Genomic DNA, 25,162 nt, shown 5'->3' on the forward strand with positions numbered 1-25,162 from the left:
CTATGTATCATTGCATTGTGACCTTTTTTTTTCCTTAGTGTCTTTCCCACATGAACTATTCCAGCTGTTAAGCTCAGTGCCTAGCACAGTGGTGCACTGCTGAATGAATGAGTGCTATAAACAGAAATTGGTATTATATATGTAGACATGGGATTTTAGCTTTTATTAATTAAGCTTTTGGTCATTTAGTGTTATACATCTTGAAGTTTTTGCAAGGGTGAACTCACATGAAATATACACCTATGATAAAAACTACCTCCTTGGAGAGCTGTTTCCTGGGGAATCTATAGATGGTCATGCTAGCTATGACTGTTCTCCAGTATATTTTTGGAAATGGATCAAACAATATACTATCCCATTTTTTTTCAAATCGATTTCCCTCTGAATTTCTCTTGAGTTGCTGGACACTGGCACCCTCTGTTGCAGCTTTCTTGCTCCCACAGTTTGGCAAGCAGGAAGGAGTGGCTTCTCCCGCTGCCTACAGCTCGGTGACCTGGAGGGAGTGGCACCCAGCAGCTTTGTAACTCCCGTGGTTTGGTGTGTGGGAAACAATGTTACAACCCTTTTACTCTCACCTCCTGCAGCTTGGTGAGCAGGGGTGTTACAGCTCTTTTTGCTCCCACCGTTCAACAAGTTCTGGGTTCTTGTCCCATGACTAAGAGGAATGAGGTCATGGACGCCAGAGAGTGAGTAAGGCAGAATAGAATTTTATTGAGCGAAAGAAAAGCTCTCGACAGTAAGTGGGCACCTGAAAATGGGTAGCCATCTGTGAAGCTGAGTCCGGGGTTTTATATGCATTTGGAATGAGGAAGTGCAGGCTATAGGTAATCTTGGAAAAGGCAACATTCGATTGATTAAATAGCATTATTCAGAAAGAACCAATTGGGAAAGAGTGGGTAACAGGAATAGAAGTTCTCACTCTAGTCCATGGACTCTATCCAGAATTGGTGGTTTGGTTTTCAGACTTCAGAGGATCCTTGGCTTATAGGTCAAGTTTCACCAGGGACCCATCCCTGTCTGCCTAGAAATCTGTCTCCTGTTTCTATCACCTCCCATACATCAAAAAGCTACATATTATCAAAGTGTGTTTCCCCACAGACAGATTCCTTTGCAAAACTGGATGGGAGTGAACATCATGACTGGCCGTCTTGTGCTGTGTGACAGACCATAAACATGCCCAAAGCCAGATCTCTAGATGACAGTGTCCCTGCCATAGAGGGAGCCTCCAACGTCTGAAAGTCCAAGAGCATTGACTCTAACTCATTTCTTTATAAAAACTATAAACAACTAAGCCCATGAGGCAAGAGCCGAAGTATTACAGCTCAGTCAGGCCACACCCCCTGCAAACTGTTTCTGGATAAAACAGTCATAACATTGGCTTGTGTGCTGAGATTTCACAGTTTAAAATATGCATGATTAGTGCCTATGATTAATGTGTTATCTAAGGAAGCCTATACCAGTTTAGCAGATAATGCTGGCAGGACATAAGGTGTCTCAGACAATGTCCCATGTTGTGTTGCATCAGTCTAAATCCCTTTGAGGTCACAGGCAGGATATTGGTCGATTTTAATGTTGATGATTATCCAGAAGAATGACCACATCATGAACATATTACACAATGTGATGGGGGTTTCACTCTTCATACGGACAAAAGAATTCTAATAACATCCTAACGACTGTACCAAACTTCTGCCTGGGATAGATATGAAATTTAGAGAAGAGATGAGAGCTGCCTTGTCAACAGATTGGCTCCACGTGCCGCATGTTGGCATAGGTAAGAGATGACATAAGAACAAAGGCAGTTGTTGAATACTGACACAAGGGAGCTTTCCTGGACTCAGTGAGCATGAAATAGACTAGCCTTAAGCAGTGATCACAATGAAATCATGGCTAAAGAATGTTTCCATGGGGCTGTCTCTGAAGGCAGTACCCCAGAGCTCTTTCTTGCTCAGCACCCGAGACAAGTGGACCACAGAGAACTGCAGCAGCCCAAATGGAGCCGAGGGCAGATCCATTAACAAAGGCCCCAACTCACATGGAATGGAATGAATGCTTCAAGAAACACCAAGCCTGAGGCTAGGTGCAGTGGCTCACGCCTGTAATCCTAGCACTTTGGGAGACCAAGGTGGGCGGATCACCTGAGGTCGGGAGTTCGATACCAACCTGACCAACATGGAGAAACCCTGTCTCTACTAAAAATACAAAATTAGCTGGGCGTGGTGGCACATGCCTGTAATCCCAGCTACTCGGGAGGCTGAGGCAGGAGAATCGCTTGAACCCAGGAGGCAGAGGTTGCGGTGAGCCAAGATCATGCCACTGCACTCCAGCCTGGGCAACAAGAGCGAAACTCTGTCTCAAAAAAAAAAAAAAAAGAAAGAAAAGAAAAGAAACACCAAGCCTGGTGCAAGGCTTGGAAGAGCAGACTGCCTGCAGCTGTTAAAGCTGTGTGGAAAGGCACTGTGGAAAATGGAAATCAAGGAAATAAAGCAGAGATTCTTCATGGCTTGTCAGTTATTTTACTCTAAAGGATATTTCAATTGCAATGAAAGGTTTAAATAGACAGGTAGCTACAGTATGATGTTTGCTTCTCACTCTGGTACACAGCATGGTGGCAGTTGTCTACCTGTTTTTGTTGTTGTTGTTTTCTAATTCCTTAGGATTTAATTAATGTTTTATATTCAGTATTATTTAGACAAGCTCAAATTATAATCATTATACTTACCTCCCTAAATTTTATTACTATTTCAGTGGACTAGGGGGAGTTGTTTGCAAATCTAACCTTCTGAATAGTCTATTAAATGGCTGCCAAGTTTCACCTTGATCTAGTCTGTGCAAGTAGTGAAATAAGTATGCATTTCTCAGCCTGTGCAGGACAAATCTAAGAGTCTCCTAATAAATTTAAAAGAACATTATAAATAAATTTAAAATATAAATAAATTTAAAAGAGCATTACTAAATTCCTCTTTAAAAAATGTAATGTCCCATTATTAGCTCTCTCCAAATTCCCAATGTCATTAGAAACCTCAAGGTGTCTACGTGCTGATAGCATTTTTAGGGGAAAGGGCCTTGGATTCAAGATAAAGAGTCCTAACTTCTGCAGATGGGCAATATTTTATAATCATCCTTTTCTTCAGTTTTCCTATCTGTAGAATTTCCCTCCATAAATATCACATGAAGACCAAAAGCCATAAGTGATGATTTATAAAATATTTTGATCATAAGAGTGATATGCCACATAGCATTTGAGGGAAAAAAAAAATGCACTGAATGACCAGACCTACAGGAAGATAATCCTTTATCTCTACAGATTATTTCTACTTTAGGAAAAGAAAAGGGAAATGTATGGCAGATAGGAGTTGAGAGCATCAGAGGTGTCAGGACGAAGACCAGTAGAGCAGACCAGCCATGACTGGGTTAGAGTTTATGTAGAGAAGAGAGCAAAGAGATTTTAAGCAGGTAAGACACATAGGTAGATAAAAACAACTTTTTAGGAAGATTAATTCTGTATTACATGATCAAGCTTATGTCGATTTTCACTTTGCAGTCTCTTCAGGAAATTTCAGTAGGCTTTCTTTTTAAATTTTCTTTTTCAAAAAGAAAAAAAAAAAAAAAAGAAAGTAAAGTATTCCTTATCTGCCATGCGAGCTGAGCAGCACAGCGCTTCTTGGTATTTATAACTCATTTCCCTTCCTGAGCTAGCATATTCTTTTAAGCCAAAAAAAAGCTATACCCTTTTCCAAGACCTTCTCTGTCTTATGCCACCAAGGAATTCCACTTCAGTAGTTGCAGCATCAAGGGATTTTCTTTTCGTTTTGGTTTTGGAGACTCCCCAAGAGCTAAACCAGAAAAAAATCAACACTAGATGGCCCCAGAAGATGTACTCTTAATGGTTTTACCTCTCGTCTGACTGCCCTGAGAGAGTTCCTTAGGCGTTTCCAAACACAGCACTGCCACTTTTTAGCCCCACTTTTTCAGGATTTTACGTGACTAATGTCTCATAATTGTAATTACATAATAGGAACTCACCTTTATCTTGGTCTGTGCAGTGCAAAACACTTACTGTAGGGGCTGACACTATTCTACAGTAAGTGCAGTAAGTGTTAGCTACTATTACTTAATCTGCAGACCTGCAACAAGAGAGTCCTTTGTTACTACAAAATTCTCCTGCCCTAATACTACCTAAAGTCTGCAGTCCTAGCTGCATATATGCAGTTCCTGGTGCATTGGCGGATCTCAATATTACTTTGTTTGTGGATATACAAATGAACAAAGGGCTTTGGTTTTGTTTTTTTTTTGTTTTTGTTTTTGTTTTTGTTTTTGTTTTTTAGCAGAAACTAATTCATCTGGCTAAATAACCTAAGAATATGTAGGAGAAAAGTTATAACCAGAATAAATTCTTGTTTGCTCTTTATAAATGGATCATTGGCAACCTTTGAGGTAAGATTTGATGTATTTCTTCATTAGAAATTCAGCAAGATCAACCTTCTCATTATATGGAGCAGCACACTGAGTAATAAGAAATCTGGCATGGCTACAGTATCTTGCACATAGGCCATGCTCAATAAACATTTATTGAATGACTGTCTTGTTACCAAGACTTTGTAGCAATAAGCTTTAGGGGTTTTAGTCGGACCATCTGTTTGGCTGGGGTGAGTCGTGATGATAGTTCACATTGAACTTGTGTTCACCAATTCCTAAAATTCAAGTGTGTTCAGATGTAGACCCTCTGTTAGAAAAAAATAGCATTATCTGAAAATGTATTACTTTTCAAATAAAAGGTGCAGAGGTGTGACTGTTTTTGCACTGTTGGTTTCTGATGGAACCACAAGCACTTGGCGGCATATTGAAGAAGCTGTCACAATTGAGCTTTTCCTCTTGGGGAACCTCGACCAAAGCTCAGTGGTCATTTCCCATGGAAAACTATGTGCCTTTGGCCAGTTGTGCAAAGATAACTTCTTGGCCTCTCTGATGTCAGCTAATTTCTGTCCATCAGTCCTCAGGGCCTGAGTGACTTTTCTCCAGTTCATATGAAAATATGCAGAAGGAAAGTTTTACAGCTTTACAGCACAGAGCAGGCCTTGCCTTTTTATCCCCCGGCCGTGGACACCAGTCCTTAGCCACATACATTCTCTTGTGTTCTGCTCCCTTCCCTGTCCCACATTCTTCATAGATTTTTCCACGTTTTCTGAAAAAAAAAATAAAAAAATAAAAATTCAAGAAAAGCAATTTCCTGAGATAAATACTCCCACCTGCCCTTGTTCTTCCAGAAACACAGATGGCCTGGTTGGTTTGTTGGTATTGGCCAGTTTGCTTCCCTTGTCCCTAAGTGCATCGCTGACTCTTTGCTCCCAGGAGAGAATGAGCATGTGAAGGCCAGAGGAGGCCTGTTCACACCCCTCTCCCCTCCTAGCACCTCCTGGCCTCCTTCCTTGTATGTGTTTCCCTTTAATCTCTCAATCTTACATCTTTCATATTTGCAAGAGTGTACAGAACTCTCAAATATGAGGAGAGAGAACTGGAGATCTAGAACTTTTTTCAACAGATTATACTTGTCATAATTCCTTAATAAAGAGGAATGAGCATCTCATAGATGAGTGTATATGGATGAGCACGCTACAGCCCAGAGCCCACCTGAGCTCATGAGAAAATCTCCCCAGTGAAAAGCACGCTGGGGTGAGGGTGGAGTGGAGCATGGAAAGCAAACCAATTGCAAAGGTGTTCCCTGTATTACGAAGAGCCCAGGAGTCAGTGTTTAGATGTTCACTTCTTGCACCAGCTAACATGACATAGCTACTTTGTGTCCTCAAGCGAGTCTGTTAACTCTCAAAACCTTAGTTTTGTCATTTGTAAAGTTTGGGTAGTAAAGGCTGCTCTCACTACCTCACATAGTAGCTGCAACAGTCAAGTGAGATCTTTTTTTTTTTCCAAGTGAGACCTTTTTTTTTTCCAAGTGAGATTTTTAGAGTTTTGTCAATTGTTAGGTGCTTTAAAAAAGTCAACAGAGAGTGTTATAACTGAAAGAGATACTTTAAAATTGCTATAGCTACCTGCTATTAACTAAAGGCATTAAGAAACTTGAAAACCAACACCAAGAAAGAGAGTATGATTAAATTCCCTGACAAATAGTAATTTCATCTTACTCAAATAGTCTTCTTCTGAGGTGATCTCAGAAAATATGGAGCTATTTACAGAGATTAATATGTCCTAACTTCCCTTTTATGAGGTAAATAAAGGGGGAAAAAGCTAAGGTCATAGAAAATTTGAGGGTTAGTGGTTGCCAGGATTGGCAAAATTAATTTATATTTCTGCTTTGAAACCTGTTTAGTTTCTGTGGAAAGGGGAACTTTTCAAATTAAAACTGTAGTCTGGGTCAGAAAGCTATCAGATAGCCAAGGTAAAATAGGGAGGAATCCAGGATTTTCCCACCATTCACTCGTGCTGTTGACTCCTGCCTTGTGGGCCTCATCTTGGTCAGGAGCTGCCACTCACCTTTTCTCACCTGCAGAGCCTCCACCAACCTATGTGGGAAGATTGACTTCTGTTACCAAGAAGCAGAGCAGAATGCTAAGGGAAGGATAGAAAACCATTTCTGTTGTGTTTCTTCTATACTTGCTCATCATTTGATATTGTGTTTGCTCTCACTTCATTCCTTCAAATCTCATAGACTCTCTGGATTCTGAGTCTCAGACCTTGAACTACGATACATGTGTCTGTCTGTCTCCCGTGGCATCTCATTACTGCTAGATGCTAGTATGGAAAGTAGGGAAGAATTAGGCATCGGAATTATGATAACTCTGAGTCCAAGTCTCAACTCTTCCACTTTCCTTGCACAGGTAAAGGAAACATTAGGTATTCAAAAATGGCCATTATTATTATGTATGTCACTTCTGAACCCACAACTGATTTATCCATTCTCTAACCCTTTACTTTTGCCGTCCTTGCTTGCTTGCTTGCTTTCTTCAAAGCCACCCCTTCTTGATCCTGCATCTCTGTCTCAATCTTTTATCTGATACTCACCCCTGAATCCCCTGCCCCAGCTCTGACAAGATCGTGAATTAGAGTTTCATTGTAGAAAGATCTATGGTGAAGAGATGCAGTGAAGTATCAAGGTAATTCCTTTCTAAATGGAAAATGACCATCACAAGTATTTTTATGTCTCAGTATTTCTTTTTAGTGATACTTTAAAAAATTCCTTCAGGACATATAAGAGGAGAAAAAAAAGAAATTGAAATAGCAAACTAAGAATGTATGGTGTTCATTTGTAATAAGCAGGAAAGTTAAATATATTTTTGAGGCGATAAAGGAACTAAATCATAATATAGCTGCTATTTATTGAATGCCTACTCTATGCAATGCAATATACCAGGTGCTTTAAATAAGTTATTGAGTTTACTCGTTGCAAAAACCTTATGTGTGATTAGCACTATTATTATTCTCTTTTACAGGTGAAGAAACCTGGGCCTAGAGAGATTAGTCTAGTTACCTAAAGTCACGTGATCTGTATGTGGTAGAGCCAAGATTCAAACTTGATTTTACTTTTCATGGCATAGTGTACTGAATGTAGAACCTGCCTGCAAGAGTTTCCTCAAAGTCTGTGTCACACCAGGGCCACATATAAGCTCCTGGGCTATTCTAACATGAATCAGAAGATATAGGCTAAGTTATAAGAATAAGCTATTATTATAGTAAAAATGTATGCTAAGTTAAACAGACCATTAAAAATGATAAAATTAAATGATAATCACTGACATTTGTTGAACACTTGCCCTATGCCAGGCAGTATTCTAAATGCTTTGTAAGTATCAATTTAGTTTATCCTTACAACAATCCAGTGAAGTACATATTATGATTATTGCCATTTTACAGATGAGGAAATTGAGCACAGAGAGTTAAGAAACATGCTCAAATAAGTGGCAGTTAAGAATTAATTCTAGGTGGTATTGTACCAGAGCCCACATGTTTACCCTGTATCCAATACAAACTGCCTAATTTAATCCTGTGTTGTAATTCTTTTGAATTCTAATATAAAGTACATTATCTTGTAAAGTTTTAGTTTAAAGGTCTGCCTCATAAGCAACAGGGCCTGCTCTTCACCATATGTGTTCACAGTCTGGATAATTCCCTGATGGGGATCCTTTGGAGCAAACATTTCTTACGGAATGTTTTCCATGACTGTGCTATGCGCAACCACTGGAGCACTTCACTGCTCTACCTCAATGGAATGCCGGCGACTGACTGTCTTTCTATCTACAGTTAATTTGGTGGCTACTACTATGCTCTCAGGAGCCAGTTGTCTATCATATCCCTGCATTCCCCACACCTTTAGTCCACTCCAAGAACTTGCTGCCCACAGTAGGCCTGTGAGTCTGAGGTTGTATACTCTTTTTTTTTTTGGAGACGGAGTCTCACTCTGTCGCCCAGGCTGGAGTGCAGTGTCGCTATCTTGGCTCACTGCAAGCTCTGCCTCCCAGGTTCACGCCATTCTCCTACCTCAGCCTCCTGAGTAGCTGGGACTACAGGTACCCACCACCATGCCTGGCTAATTTTTTGTATTTTTAGTAGAGACAGGGTTTCACCGTGGTCTCAATCTCCTGACCTTGTGATCCGCCCGCCTCGGCCTCCCAAAGTGCGGGGATTACAGGTGTGAGCCACCATGCCCAGCCTGTATACTCTTATTCTACTGGCATCCCATTAGAAACTACTTTCTGTGGCTCCAATATTCCTTTTTTATTTTGTCACTTTGGATTTCAACAAGATATTTTAAAACTTCCTGTCCTTTGCACCATATTATTTTAGATTCTGTAGTGGTGGGATTATACCTGTATTTTTTTTCTGAACTTTTTGAAACCCACTTTCCTAAGTTTAGTATATGTCTGAATCCATAAGGCTCCACAACTCCTCTCTTCTGACCCAATTGCCTACTTCTCCTTTGCCCCTCAAACTCTTCCACTTCGTTTTCAAAGCTTGTTTGCCTGTCTCTAGGCAAACCCCTATATTTTGGTCTCTTCAACCAATTAGAATGTTCCCTTTACCATTTTGCTCTGGTTAGGTAACATGATCAGTTTCTACTTGTTTTGAATAGAATGAGATTGCCAACAAACAGGCAGCTATTGACGGATTTGGAATCTGTATTAGCAAAGCATCTTCCTGGTTTGTACTCCAATGGGATGTCTACATGTAGAACTGCAGTGTTGTCACCTCACACCTTCCCCTAGTACCTTCCACCCTGTGTTAATCTTCAAGATAATGAATTCTTCTCTGCTGTGTATTTTCTTGCCTTAGTGTGATAAGGACAAATATTGATCTTCAAAGTATTGATGTAAATGTTCCATCCAAAGGGTTTAGTTTGCTTTGTTGCAGCAGTTTTTACAACTAATATGACATATTCATGTTCTGGGTTCAAAAACCTTGTAATCTTGCTAATACTTGGAACATGTATTAGTAATTAGTACAGTGTCCTGCAACTGCTTTTAGTTCACCTTCCACTTCTCAAGGGAGTGTTCAGTAAATAATACATGCTCAATTAATAATAGTTGACATTATTATTATTAGAGAAAAGACATATAAACTTGCGTTTTCCAAGACAGAATATGACTTCACAGGCAAACAGAGGATATTGGCGTCTTCTCTGCCATCCCTTTTGACTTCTTACAGAACCTTGGTGAGATTAATTAATTACTCATCTTCCACTGTCCCTGAATGCAAAATAAGGGTGACCTCATTTCAGAGGAAAGGTGACCTCTTCCTCTGAAAGCTCCATGACTTAACAAAAAGTAAGATACATTGAATCATTTGAATACCAACTGTGAAGAATAAAATATTGAGTAATGCTTACTCAGTTCTTTAGACTATTGACCTAGCCATGGAGTTAGCACCAGATCATACTTTCTGCCCTTTCTTGAAGATAAAAATCACCATCAGAGTTGCCAGCCAAGGTAGGAAAATTGAAGAGGAAGGTTACAGTCCTGAAGAGCAAACACTCATATGGGAGAATTAGGAAGGGCAATATATAGCGGCCTCAGAAGCTTGGTGAGGAACAAAAGTATAAATGACCAATAACCTTATCTAGACCATAACATATTAAATCGGGCCTTGGCCCAGTCACTCTTAGCTAATAAGGAAATTTCTCTTCAGAACTGTGAATATTATAGTACGACTGGGATGTGCTGCCTGCATTCCCACTTCGAGACTGAGCCTCTCATTTTCCCAGCTCTGAGCCCGGTCCTTCTCCAGGAATCACCCGCTGCTAACAGAAGCTGCCACTCACAATGGTCATTCCCCGCCCCCCGAGGACAGCCTCCATCCATGGATAGGTTCAAAGGCTTAGCCTCTTGTCTCAATGTGATACAACTCTAAAGGACCACCCACTCGGGCAGAGGCTGCCGCACCACAGGTGAACTTCACCCTCTGCCACGCTCTGCTCTGTCACCCCACACCGATGTTGTTCCTGTGGCTACTTACCAATGAACCTCCTGCACACATGTCTCAGAATCTCAGAATCTATTTCCTGGGGAATTCAACATACAACATATACTACATTTTCGTTCTAAGGAGCAATTACCACCATTTTCCATTTTAGGAACATCATCAATCATACAATGATCACAAAATTCCCATAACTAAGTGAATTTCCCCATTGACCTTTGTGTGAGCTGCATTTGCCATGCTATGTGATACGTAGCTAACTTCTGAAGTGAAAGTGGCTTGAATCGCCCCCAAAGAGGGGAAATATTCTGAGGTGTTGAGACTGGTAAGTTACCGTATTATACTTATGATCGTTTCCAAAACAAAAGAGGAAGATGGCGAGCAATCAATACTCCTTGGCCATTCTGTTAAAGGTTGGTTTGTGACTAGGGAGACTGTAGTAGCTCCTGAGGGCTAAATTACCACAAAGTTGGTGGCTTAAAAAAACAGTCTGGGGCCAGAAGTCTGGGATGAAGGTGTTGGCAGAGTTGATTCCTCTGACACCCTAAAGGAGAGTGTTTCTCTGTGCCCCTCCCCTCGCTTCTGGCATTGCCTGCAAATCTTGGTGCTCCTTGGCTTGTAGATGCATCACTGCAGTCTCTGCCTCTGTCTTCATATGGTGAACTCTTCAGTGACTCTCCCGTGTGGAATCTCCTTGTATCAAAAGTAGGCCAGGCCTACCCTAATGGAGTACGACCTCTCACCTAATCTTAACTAATTACATTGGCAAAGGACCTATTTCCACAAGAGGTCACATTCTGAGGTTCTGGATGAACATGAACTTTTAGGAGATGCTATTCAACCCTCTGCAGAGAACAACTGAGGAAACAACCAACGTCTGCTTCCCAGTTGATACCTGCATTTGTGCTGTGGATCTTTTAATTAACTGTTGTCCTTTTAAAAGAAAATACAGTGAGCCAGATGTGTGCAGTGGGCGCCACCCAATGACAGAAGGCTCCTTGAAGGCTTAATCAATTAGATAATTAGTAGGACCAACAGGGAGTTGGTAAAGCAGCATAAGTAAAACCAGGGAAACGATCGTTACACAGACTCTGACCATTAATTTTTAGTCATACTGAAAAAGGAGCTTTGGGGAAAAGACAGATTTGAAGAGATATTTTATTCACTCTCATCTACTTCATTTTCTAAAGCAACCTCTCATGTGGTAGTTGAGTTCACACAATCACATATTAGATAATTTGAGGAAAAGACCTAAAGGAATGCCACACAAGTATATTTAGTTTGGCCACACAAGGACTCTACATATCTCAGGTCATACGCAAGGGTAGCAAGTCCTATCTTGTGAGTTCCAGAGAACCTAGAAATAACTTTGATCCCTGCAGGAAGACCCCAGAAACCTGCAAAAAGCATCCTCTGTCTACTACCATCCTTTCTCTCATTTTTTCCCTCTGACCTGACTTGAATATAAAATTAGGGATATTTAAATTTAGGAAATAATGAGGAGACAGCCAGTGAGCAAAGAGGCTTCCCAAGCCACACACAGATACACCAGAACACCCTTAGGAGGCGTTTCTATGCCTATCCATCCATAAAATATTCTTCTGTTTGCTGTGTGAGCTGAAAGGTTTGTGTAGAATATGTCCTTTTTAATGGCTTTGGCCTCTGAGCTTTCTAACACTAGCGTTGATCAAATATCATCTTCTCCACAATAGACTAATGTTTGAACTTGGAACTCAGTTCTAGACCAGACACTAGAATACTGGAACCATACTTTCGGACCAATCCTGAGAGAATGACATCACCCAGGAGAGAAAGATAAGAAAAGATCTTGATGTGTAAGCCTCCTTTATTTACCTGCCATCAATCACCAAAGCAAAGTGGAAGGAAGGGAAAGGGAACTATTAACATTGATCCATATAAAATTGCTGATATTCAGTTGGTTTTGACTTTTAAAAATTGCATTGGCAAGTGATTTGACCTAATATAAAATTGTATTTAAACAACTACTTTTTGCCAGGCTCTATACTAACTGCCTTAATCTTATATTATTCTTTATAATCCTCAATGTAAACTTGCAAGATTGGCGTTATAATCTCTATTTTCTATATAGAAAAGCTGTGGCACAGAAAAGTTCAGTAATTTATTCAAAATCCCATAATATTTGAACCCCCACCCACTTCATGTCAAGTAATGTCATTTGGGTCTGCTGAAGTATTTCTAGACTTTGTAGTAAGATTATTTCCAAACTCTATTGTCAAAATTCTTGAAATTGCAAAGGCTACTCTGTCTACGAACTTCAAGGGACATAGGAGGATGGTTACAGACTGTCAAGAGGATGTCTGTGGTACATGGGATTGGTAATGTAGAAATTAGGCAGTACTTTGAATGTTACTGACAGGTCACAGCACACTGACAGCAACAGGGAAGAAGATGTTGTGGAAAATAAGACAACCTCTTGAGAAGGTCATTTCAGTATTTGTATCACTGATGGGGTTTACAGAAAAGCAGTCACTTTATCCACTGGCAGCTGCATAAGTTTTAGGTTGCATTTATGTAAAGAAACAAATACGTAACAAGCAAGCTGGCATTGGTGGTTTCTGGGACTGGGGAAGAGGAGGGAAAAGAAACCCCTAGGGCTGTAGCTGTAACATATTTATTCATTCACACATTTGCAACTCTGTGTGTCTTTAGCATTCTGTGAAAACTGATGTTCATAATGTTGATCATGGAACATCAAGACAATGTAAAATTATGTTTAATATATTACAGACTTGTTGAGAAGCAGAGAAAATGATATTTATTTCAAGCAACTTTGCAGTATTTTTTTAATACCCTAAAACGGCAAAGTTTTAGCTCTTGTAGAGTTAATGTTCAGCTTTCTGGGAAAACTCTGCAATCCAGAATGACTTATTCTCTGAGAAATCCAGGTAATTACACACATGCTTTTGTACCAAGTCATATTAAACTCTTTCATTCAAAGTTTTGTCCATGCTTTTGTACTTATAATAGGTTGCGACTGGTATGATAATTACAGTAGCAAGTCATTTATTATGTGAATCTATGAACATCTGATTCTTCATTAAGAATATTGCCAAATCTGCACTTTTATTCTTTCTGCTGACAGTTAGTTTTCACAGTGCTTCTTGATTTACTTTTATGATTGAAGTTTCAGGAATAAATGTTTTAATTTAATGTTCCTTCAGTATAACAGATTTGACTAATAGTTTAATAAAGGGACACCGCAAGTTCCTAATAGGGAGAGGTTTGCTCGTGTTCATGAGGGATGATGCACACCACGTCTCGATGAAGGCTGCCCATGACCCACCGTGTGCTGCACATGTCAGGTTCTGTCTGGGCATCTCAGCGCATTTTAAGCAGGTAGTGAGAATTCCAGCCATGGTCAGGAAGGATGAGAAGGGCTAACGGGGAACCTGGATATTTTGAAGGGCCTCAGTCTTGCTCTATTGCCTCTTCTCATCCCTCTTTACAGAATATTTCCTAACACTTAACCTCCCCAATGAACTTCTATCAGTTTCCAATACAACCCATATGTCTTTGCACCTCTGTGTGCATGCCTTTACTTCTGCCAGAAATCCTCCTTCATCATTCTCCTGGTGAACTCCTAGTCATCTTCTGCAAGGTAAAGTTCTCCAGAACTTCACATACCCTCTCCTGCCTGCCTCCCTCCGCTACTACCCCCAGGACTCTGTGCATAATTCTTCCAGTGCATTTGGCTCTAAATTAGTCAGGGTTGCATTTAGCTTAAAATGATGCTTCACCAGAGTGGGTACTGTGCCTATATAGCACTCAACCACCAGTAATGAGCACATTTACATTTTAAAAAGAATTTATCTACCAGCTATATTCTTATGGTAGCATTCTACATTAATGAATGGCATAACGTGTTTTAGAATGGACTAGCCTGGGAAGTAATACCAAGATCTTGATTTTTCTAACTTTCCTGCTGGTTTACATCTATCTATTCTAGAATGAGATTTTGTTTCTATCTTTGAGAGTTACCTTGTGCACACTTTGGAAAAGGGAAAACAAATATCCATGTATTCATAAAATATTTCTTAAATGCCTCAGTCTTAGGTGCCAGGGAAAGTCTATTCTCTGCAACATATAATGCTTGCAGTCAGGTCAGATTCCTTGATAAAAGCAGGGAACAAAAATGGGAAGAACAGGCAGGCGTTCAGGGGCAGTATTGATGTGGAAGTGTGGGAAGTTTGGCATTGGGATTAGATTTTTCCTACCCTGAAAACCATCAATAAAAAATCTCTCCTCAAGGCTGAATGTCTTGATTAATTCATATCAAGCCATTAACAGAGACTTTAAAAAATATGGTCTGTGTCCTCAGATATCTATCTTTTGAGTTGAGCATATTCTTCATACAGAACAAAGAACAACTCTAAAGCAAAGTGAAAACTGGACAGAATGGTGTAATAATAATCACTGACTTAGTACTTACTGTGTGCTATACTTCATGTATATATATATTACTCCTTTAATCATTATGATAACAATATGAGTAAGGTATTTTTAGCTCTATTTTACAGATGAAGAACTTCAGGCACAGGAAGGTTAAGTGCTTTAACCAAACTCATGCTTGGATGAGAGCATGGCCTTGAACCCAGGAAGTTGGGTGCTAAAGGTTGTTCTCATAACCACCACGTTGCACTTCTTCTCAATGGTTAGAAAGGAAAAGTGATTTACTCGGAAGTATTGAGAGAGAGTAGAGCAAAGAGGTCCTGGAGTGGCCTAGCATGACCTGGCATAGCTTCTTGCAGGTAGAGAGGTTTAAGCCAATATGGCAGGAATGGTAGATGTTGGCAAGAAGTCTCTGTGAATGGAGGGGCCTGAAAAAAAGCCTAAGTCTGGGCATGAGCAAGATGAGAAGTGACTGATTTGGCAGGCACAGTTGTCTCTCACACTTAACAGTACTTCTCAAGGCCAGAAAGGATGTTCTCAATTTTGAAATTCATACATAAAGTATAGTGGTTAGGTTGCTTTTTGCACTGAGTTGTGGAGAAAAGTACAGGTTGTTACAAATCTAATTAAGATAATGATTTAATAGAAAATCTATTTTAAAGTTTTGAAAAATGCTAACAGGAATCAACTTTGATTGTATAATAGCTCAAGAAGAGGTAGTGTTGTCTCATTTTACTTTCTGGTACCTAAACACCTAGGGAAAAATACATGATAAAACTGAAGCTGTCACAATCCAGCCACTTGACTCCCAAAGTCAGTGCCATACAATTAAAATAACTACAAAACTCATTTTATCTAGATAGTATACTATAAAGATAATCCTTAAATATGGGTATATATGAGTGTCTGTGTTTGTGTGCATGCGTGTGTTTAGTTAGAAATTTTGAACACAGATTGAACATGGAGGCATTTTAGCAAGGAGAGATATTTAGTAGGATATGAAAATGAAGTTTATGGTTGGAATACCTTCAGAACCTCAAGTGCAGCATCCTGATTCCATGAAGATTATGTTTTACTCCTTTACCTATTCCCACATGTAATACTTTATTCTCTTTGAATTGGCTTCTAATGCAATTTAACCCTGTTTTTGAGAGTGTCCATCAGCTTAATTTCTTTTATTAATATGAATTCTTCTCCTTCCTACTGAGTAAACCCAGCTAATGTGTTTTTTCTCCTTCATCAGTTCATGCAAAACAAAAAGTAAATAAGGAAACAATGTGATTTTCGCTTTCATTTTTTTCCCCAAGCCTAAACAATGGAATCAGAGAATCTGTTTTTGAAATCTGGAATCTTAGTATTTGCTGATCCTATGGAATCAGCACGCTTGATTAGCTGCGAGCCAAAAGCCATCAGGCTCACTTAATACAATACTCAGTAAATTCATTCAGTTTTACTAATGTGACTAAAAACTAAATTTCGTATCAATATAAACACTCATTAAACCGCAAATACCAAGTCATGCAAGCTGTTGAAAAAGACTCATTTTTATTTATAGATGAATTCTGATAAGAATAGCATTAAAAGTATTTTAGTAGGGAAATGTTAGAGTGATTAATGTGTAGTTGTTTGCATTTTTAATATTTCACTCATCTATCAGATTAGTATTTGTGCATACTGTCAGAATTTATTCTGTTCTTGTCAAAATACTTCTTACTGCTGACAGGTATAACATACCCACATTAATCCTTAATTCCTTGATTCAATTTTCTAATTGCTTTTTTGGCATGCGATGGTGGCCATTTAGTCTTATGTGATGTATTCATCATATGGTATAAAACTGTTCTTTAAAAATTAGATGTGCCATTTAAAGTAACTGAGCAGGAAGAAAAAAATACTAAGGAATGGAAATTTTAAATTTCACCATACTTAGACAAACTGTTAGATATTGGTATGTCACAGATTCTGGAGGTTTTCCATAAACCATAGTCACAGAATGTTAAAGAGGAAAGGGACCTTAAAAATCATCCAACCTACCTGTTGGGGAAAACTGACTTAGTTTTCCAACTGGGCAAACTGACTTAGTAACAAGCCCAGGATCACACAGCTAGATAGTGGGAGAGCTAGTCTGAGGACTCATATGTTCTGATCACTAGTCAGAAACGGGGTAAGTATCTGCATATAATTGTTATAACTGGTATTCTAAATTGATTTTTACTGTTAATAGTCAGGCCGATAGAATGAGAGACTCCTTAGCTTCTTAAGCTATATTTTTTAGTAATATTGTACAGTGGCTGAAAGCCTAGATTGTAGAATCAGAGTTTCAATCCTGGATCTGCCCCTCACTAGCTGTCTTACCCTGAGAATACCATCTGACCTCTCTGAATTTCAATTACTTCATCTATAGGAAATGGAAAATAACAGTATCCTGCTAATAAGGTTGCTATTTAGATTACATACAATAATGCATGTAAAAAGCTTAGCATAGCACTAGGCATCTAGTAAGCACTCAGTAAACGTTACATATTATTATTGTTAGTGTTTTATTATCGCTTTAATATCCAAATTTGGAGAGAAACTTGGTCATGCCTTATCGCTTATTTCACCATGTGACCTCTGTGACAACTTGATTTACTCATTCATTGACTCTTTCACTTACCATGTGCAATGCACTCTAGTAGATGCTATAGGTAAGACAAAGAAAAATCTAACATAATATATGCCTTGCAGAAGCAGGGCTATACAACATGTATATCAATAAGTACAATAAAACGTTGGTAGACATAGGTCCCAAAAAGGCGGCACAAGCACCATGCTTGGACATTTCAAAGAAAGGAAGTGAGCACAGGGGATATAGGGATGAATAAGGAACAAGACCTGTTCTCAAGGAGCTTGATGCAATGGGAAATAGACATTTACCCAGCTGTTATTCAAAGTAGAAAATAAAGAGGGCCACAAAAAGTAAAGTTAAAGAACTAAAGAGGGAGAAACTAAATATCTCAGATCAGAGAAGGCTTTATAGATGAAGTGACACGAGTTGGCTTTGAGGGATGCGTAAGATCAGGAACATTGGAGACCTGTGGGAAAGATGCCTTAGACAGTAGGAAGACTAAGAGTGAAGAAGGCACAGATGACTCTGAAAATCCTGGGAACAGTTGTTGAACAGTTACTAATAGCACTTAATTTGACTAAAACATAGAGCTTGTGCAGAATAAAGGATGTGATTAGATGAGTATGTAGGGAATGTCATTTTGGACTCAAGCCTCTTTTGACCCACAGACATGTTCTGTTGGTCAGCACACATTTTAAGAATTAATGTCTTTTAAAAAGTTATACTTTCTAGTTAGTACCCACTACGTTTTATTGTCTTACTCTAGAGGATAAGTCAGTCTTCCTACCTATTACAGGTAATATAGCATAAAGTTAAGCATACAAGCTCAGAAGATAGACTACATTGGTCCAAATCCTGGTTACGCCACCATTAGGTCTACAACTTTATTTATGTCACTTGAACTCTTAGACCTTCAGTTTCATCATCTGTAAAATGGAAATAGTCAATGCCTCATTGGATAGGTATTGACACCAGGCATATAGTAAGTGCTTAATAAATGTTAACTATTATTACTCTGTTACCCACCTGTGCCTTGAAGTGACTTAGTTTACAAGTTCTACTTTGGAACTACGGAAAACGTTTTTGAGAAAGGATATGACATCTTTTTAATCTTGAGTCCTTGAATGTTCTACTAAACCCCACTTAAATTGTAATGACTGGTCCAAGGACATCAGATAATTCTGTTAAGCCCTCAGCTGCCGGAATATGGTTTCTAGTGATGGGTCTCAGTGTGATTTACAGAAGTGAATCCCTCACTCACCATTGGAGAGGGCCAGTGGAAGAAGAAGCAAGTAACCAGCTTTACCCATTGATGTTTTCCAAAGGTGCAGTGATTCACGTAGCAGCAATTTCCCAGGATTGATCTTGAGCTCAAATGAAGGCCTCATTTTCATAACAAATTATTATGAGTTTTAAGAACTATAATCTTGAAAATCTCCATGACTCTAGAAGCTTCTCTGGTAATTTTTTTTCTGTTTGTAAGAGCTGAAAAATGGAAAGCATTTAATATAGAATTTTTGCCCCTAAAACAGCAACTTGAAAATAAGAGTACAATAGCTTTAAAAACACTAGAGTGAACAAAATAAGTCTTTTTAAAAGTGCTGTGGGCTTAATACACAAGGACTGCTAATTACATAACTGTCAGTGATGTTTTCTGGCAGAGCCTAACACCAACTTCTTGCAGTACAACAAATATGAAAATGCCTCGAAGTAAATCACAGTTGCTGAGTGCTGTGGGCAAACAAACCCAGGCTTTATCTCTTTGAAAGGCAGCAATGGAAAGTACATGATAAATTGCACAGCTCAGTGAACATGTTATGTCATTGTGAAATGATTTTGATTCATGGTTATGTAGTTATCACGAAACAACTGACAAACCTCAGGGTATCAGAAACATTATCATTCGTGGGGTTTTGCTATTTTCTGTTGTAAAATTCAAGTGCTATAAAGTGATTTGTTTGGTTTTTTTGTATATAAAATTCTGTATTGAAAGTGATATTTGCCACACACTCTCTGGAAATAATTTTTAAATTATGTGAATTTCTTCCAGAAGTTATCAAAGAGCTGAGCTAGTAACTAATATTTTAAAAAGGATGAATAATTCACATTTTTGTTAATATTCTTTTATTAAAATTCTTTTACCTAAAAATAGACCAAGTTGTAAGTCAATTTGATTTTTTTAAATAGAAGTATAATCTCCTTTTATATAGTTTATCAATATACAGAAATTTCTGAATGTTTTCTTTACAATAGCAGTAGAACTAAGAATGAGAGAGTAATTTTTTAAAGGAAGATTTTATAGAAGTAGCTTTTATGCAGGCATAATTTCCTTTCCACTTTTGAGATATTCTTCTGCACTGTCCTTATTTGTTGCTAAGTCTCTGAAGTTTAAAGTGTTCATTAGGCCATATTCCACCTGAAGATTAGTTATTTTTTATTAATTTTTTTCTCCATTGATGCTGTTGATGTTTAAACACCAGTAGTTGATGTTTTAAAATGTTTTCTGCTTGTGTTAAAAGCTGCAGAAAGATAGCCTGGCAAAAAGATCAAAGTGATGTACTACTGAACCATTTGTTGTTTTGCTCAGTCTCCTAAAGCAAGACCCACTGTTTCTCAACTTTTTTATATAAACATATAATTCTACTGTTCTAATTTTTGCAGTCAAGTTTTTTTTTTTAACATGCCTTTGGATATGCTGAATAGTATCAGTTAATATGTTGAGAGTTTAAAAAGAAAAACAAAGAAAAGCTTGCCCGTTGGTAGAAATGATTGCTTGTTTCTTAGGTATGGTTTTTCCAATATATCACTATCATTTAAACCCTGAGTTTATTTTATGTTCTGTTAGTATATTTTAATCAATTGACCTTTATATATTGTTTGCATTTATTACATTAAAATAACTTTTAGTAGCCTGTAAATATGATTGGAAACATTTCATAGTATTTTTCTTTTAGCCTTGGAATATGACAAACCTATTCTCTAAATATTTACATCATTGGAGAATATCTATGTACTTATGCTGATTTTGACTTAACATTTTCAAAAATAAGTCTGTTAAATTAAATGTAAGCTTTAAAGTGTAAAACCATAGATCATGTAACTTGATACAAGTATTGCAACATGGCTTACAGCATTTTCTTGGAACATTTTTATGCCCTTTACTTCCACCACCATGTCCACTTTCACCTTTATATTGAATACTCCCAAAATGTATCTATATGAGGGTAATTTTAAAACATGAGATTTATGTTGCTATAAAGGAGAAATCCTTTATAACCACATAAAACCGTTGTCACCAGAAATTTCAGTCTAAGTTTTACATGAAAGCAGACATATTTTATCTTTAATGCCTCATTAAACTTTTTAGAAACGGCAGTATTCTAGAATATTCTAGGTGAATGACTGCATATGTCTGTATTTCTTCTGAAAAGTTTAAATATCATCAATGAAAAAAACCTGAACAAATCATTTGTTCTAATAATTAAAGTGGTGGTACTTGTTCTTCCATTTAATTTTGCCTTTACTCAGTAATGTTGCTTTGATATATCAACCATGTCTCTTCTACAGCTCTTTAAATAATGGCCAAAACTAACATCCCTAGGCTAAATTGATAGCCTCACTATTCCAAAGATCACATTGTGTTTAATTCCAAATTTCATATGTGGATTTGTATACACATGTGTGTACTTGTGCATACATTTATGTATACATGTGTGGAGGTGCATGTTTGCATATGCACACATGTCATAAGCATGCATTGTGTGATTAAGAATGTGAACTCAGGAGGCAACCTGCCTGAGCTTAAATGCTAGCCCAACTACTTCTTCCTAGCCATATGAATCCTAGCAAGCTTTTTTAACCTCTTGCTTCAGTGTTCTCATGTTACAGAGTTGTTGTGAGTTTAAATAAGTCAATATATGTAATGCACTTTGAACACCTAATCCATAGTAACAACTTAATAAAATACTAGCTATTGCTATTATTATTATTATATATTTACTCTATGTTATTTCTAAAGTTATTTATACAAGTGCCTTGGTGGGTGATTAGTAAGTAGGTATTTCAATAAAACAGTATTAAAGATATGCCAACCTGATCTCACTTTTACATGTGGATTCTTAAAAAAAGTCAAAGACATAGAAACAGAGAATAGAACAATAGTCACCAGGGACAGGGAGGGGGAGGATATGAGGAAATGTGGGTCAAAGGGTACAAACTTGCACTTATGTGGGATTAATAAGTCTATAGATCTAATGTAAGCAGGAGGACTCTAGTTAATACTGTTGTATTGTATACTGAAAATTTGCTAAGAAAGTGTATTTTAGGTGCTCTTCCCACCAAAAAATAGGTAACTGTATCAGGTGATGAATATGTTACTTGGATTGACTGTAGTAATAATTTCAGTATGTATACATATATCAAAACATCATGTTGTACACTCTGTAGACAGTAAAAATAAGAAAATTAAGATATGCCAACAGCGTGTTTTGAATTGTGATCACTTAGATAAACTACGCTATGTTGTACATCATTGGTGAGAGGAAAAAATTGGGAAAAAGGAACAAAAGTTGCATAACTTTGTGGCTCACAAGCTGCTCGTCAAATATAGTGAAATTTGTTGATTTATTCATATGTAGGCCAAGTGCACATCTATCGTGTGCAAGGAGCTAGTGTTAAAATAACACATGGTATGTCCTGAACAAGTAGGAATGTACAGCACAGCTACCTAAAGGATAGATAAGTTGAAAATTAAAATAGCAATGCTATGTCAATTTTGCAAACTTAAAGTTGGTTTTCTTTTTCAGGGGGCACCCAAGCCAATCGCCATTGAACCTTGTGCTGGGAACAGAGCTGCTGTTCTGACTGTGTTTCTTTGTCTACCACGAGGATCATCAGGTGCCCCTCCCCCTGGGCAGTCAGGTATGATAAATGAGGAGGCTTCAGCAGTTAAGCAGAACTTGTAGACTGAACAGTAGAAATAAACAATACCACTAAATAGCACAGTAAGGATCTTTACAGGGTTCTAATTTAGAGCATGGTAAAATTTTATGAGAATACAAACTTTTATCCAACTATCTAAATATCTGCATTGTTATAAATGGAGATTTCCCAGTGTTTCTCTGAAAAACACGTGTTGAATATGTGTATATTTCTGTATAATACACACAAGTATGAATGTTCACACATACACCTGCATTAACTGCTGGAATTCCAATGAGAAATCTCATTAGCAGGGCCACCGTGTTCTAGATCCTTCCAGCCAGCTTCCTTTCTTCCAGTATGTGTGGCATGTTGGAAACCAAATTATAAATATGATTAGAAATTTGCTTTGTGAATATGGAACCAAACTAGGGAACATGTATGTTTGGAATGTTGAGTGGCATCAGAGGATGACAGCTTCATGCAATCCTCTCAGTAGGTTTAAGATATGCCCTTGCTTTCAGCACCAACTGGAGTTCATGGGCCAGGGGAACCCTCTGTCTTAGGTGGGCACAGCCAGCCTTTGTTCTGAGCCTTTTCCTGTAGGAAAAGCATGATTTGAGGATAATTATACCTGTCCTCTTAGACGTCTGCTCATTGTGGTGGTGTTGTCCACATTCTAAGCATGCTCAATGTTGAATATAAATCATACTTAAATTGCAGACCACACTTATTTCTCTCTTTTTGCATACACTATTCCATCTTTATAATTTTGAATTTTTCTGTCTCCTGATTATTTTCTCTCTCCAACCACTCTGGAATGAATGCTTTTTGAGGGCAAGGGTGATTTCAAATCTGTTTTTCTCTTCAATTCCCCTTAAGCATAAAATAAAATGCCAGCAATCTGGCAAGTTCTCAATAACAGTAATTGATGATGAACTGGCCTCCTTGCTTATTTTATCTTTTCTTACTTCCCTACTTGGCTTTGAATTTGTTCCTCACTTTCTTGACTTGTGTCCAACCAGACACAAAAAATGAAAAATGTACTACTTTATGCCTTGTAAACGTTAGGTATTCATGTAACAGAATTTTTCCCATATATGGGAGCAGAGAGTTTCCAACACCTTCAGATTCATCATTCATGGTACCTGATGATATCTTATTGCAGGAATTTCTATCCAAAGTTCATTTATGGATGTTTATTCAAAGAAATAAACATTTTCTGCACTTTTTCATACATTGAATGAATGTCTTGTTCTTTTCCTTTCAGCACCTCCGAGGTAAATGGGATGCAATAAGTAAAATAGTTTGGCACTGGTCAGATAAGATGGATAATTATAGGTACTTGCACAGCTAATGGAAGTATTGTTTTAAAACTGGGATGATTTCCAAAACAAACACTTCACTAATGAAAACAAGTCTGTGTGATATACATCAAGGTTTTTCTCGATCCTTCATGAGATGGGCAGACTGAAGGCAACTGCCAATTCTCTGTCCCTTTAACCTTTGAAGTCCTTTTTGACTTATATGAAAGAGACAAGTAGCAGTGAGAACCATTACCTCAGCTGTGTTTTCTAACAACTGGATTATGATTACTAATGGTAATGTTATCTTAGACATGCATAGTACTTTACTCTTTCTAAAATGTTCTTCTATTTTTCACATGTGATCCTCATGACAGGGCTGTGAGATAGGTGTTATAAAAGGGGAGTGAGATGTAGAAAGCACTGTATATCTGCACTCAAGGAATAATTGGGAGACAGGATACTAGAGTGTAGAGCAAAAGAATAAAAATTACTTACTGCTAGCATTCCAGGTAATTTTTCCTGATGATCTGTAGCAGAGAGCCTGTCTATAATAAACAGCCCATGTCTTTACAAAAGCAAGCATTTGGATGAATACTGAAAATGTCTACAGGGTTGATAGAGCTAGACAAAAGATTGAAATAGTTTACTATACTTTTTACAGAGCCTGAGGATTAAACTATGATGAGTATTTGTGTACATAATTCAGGATGAGCTTGTTCTTTGTTTTCTAAAAACAATCTAGTAGATTTTTCAAGCTCTTACAGAAGTAAGACAGTGGTTCTACTCTTTAAATTGCAGCATTATCTGTTATCTCCATCAATTTGGAAGATGGGTAAGATGGGTAGATGGACTGATATGTCATAAAGCAAGTAAAGTAAAATGTTAATGGTAGGATCTAGGTGCTAGGAATACTGGTATTCATTATAAAATTCTTTTAACTTTGATACATGTTTAAATATTTAATAATAAAATGTTGGGAAACAATAAAATAAAATATCTTGACTTCACTGCAAGAAAAAAGGCAGTATCTGTAGAGAAAATTTTTTCCAATATCATCATCTAGGTTTTCCCTGAACAAGAAAAATACTGACACCGATATATGAACTAAATGACTATTTTTTCACTCCTCATCCAAACATTTAGTGTATACACAGCCAATTAAAACTTAACACATTTGAGAGGAAATATATTCCAATGATTATTTGGGAACCATATTGGCTCTTGGGAACCAAATGCTGACACTGGTTATCTCGTTGTTGAAGTTTAGTTTATTCTATATCTTTACAGAAAGTCCTTGTATATGCCTGTGCTTATCCCAGTGCCCTACACATAGAAATCAGTTCATAGGTTATTTTGGTGATGATGATGACAATGATAGGAGGCTTGGGAAATGTGACCTTTAGCAACCACTTGACTCTATGAGCTTCAGTTAATTTCAGTAAAATGAGCGACTGGGTCAAATTAATTTACC

The 25,162-nt window shown here is 37.9% G+C and overlaps 1 protein-coding gene across 3 annotated transcripts in view; it reads left to right on the forward strand.

Annotated features, from left to right (window-relative positions):
* ATRNL1 (attractin like 1) overlaps positions 1–25,162 on the forward strand; it is an 809,729-nt gene that overhangs the window by 686,505 nt on the left and 98,062 nt on the right. For all 3 annotated transcript variants that reach the window (XM_038008819.2, XM_073019389.1, XM_007964178.3), the window contains one exon: positions 22,270–22,384. In XM_038008819.2, the coding sequence (XP_037864747.1) occupies positions 22,270–22,384 (115 nt within the window). The remainder of the gene's footprint in view (positions 1–22,269; positions 22,385–25,162) is intronic.

The sequence above is a fragment of the Chlorocebus sabaeus genome, chromosome 9, assembly GCF_047675955.1.
Source record: "Chlorocebus sabaeus isolate Y175 chromosome 9, mChlSab1.0.hap1, whole genome shotgun sequence".
NCBI classification, from domain to species: domain Eukaryota; kingdom Metazoa; phylum Chordata; class Mammalia; order Primates; family Cercopithecidae; genus Chlorocebus; species Chlorocebus sabaeus.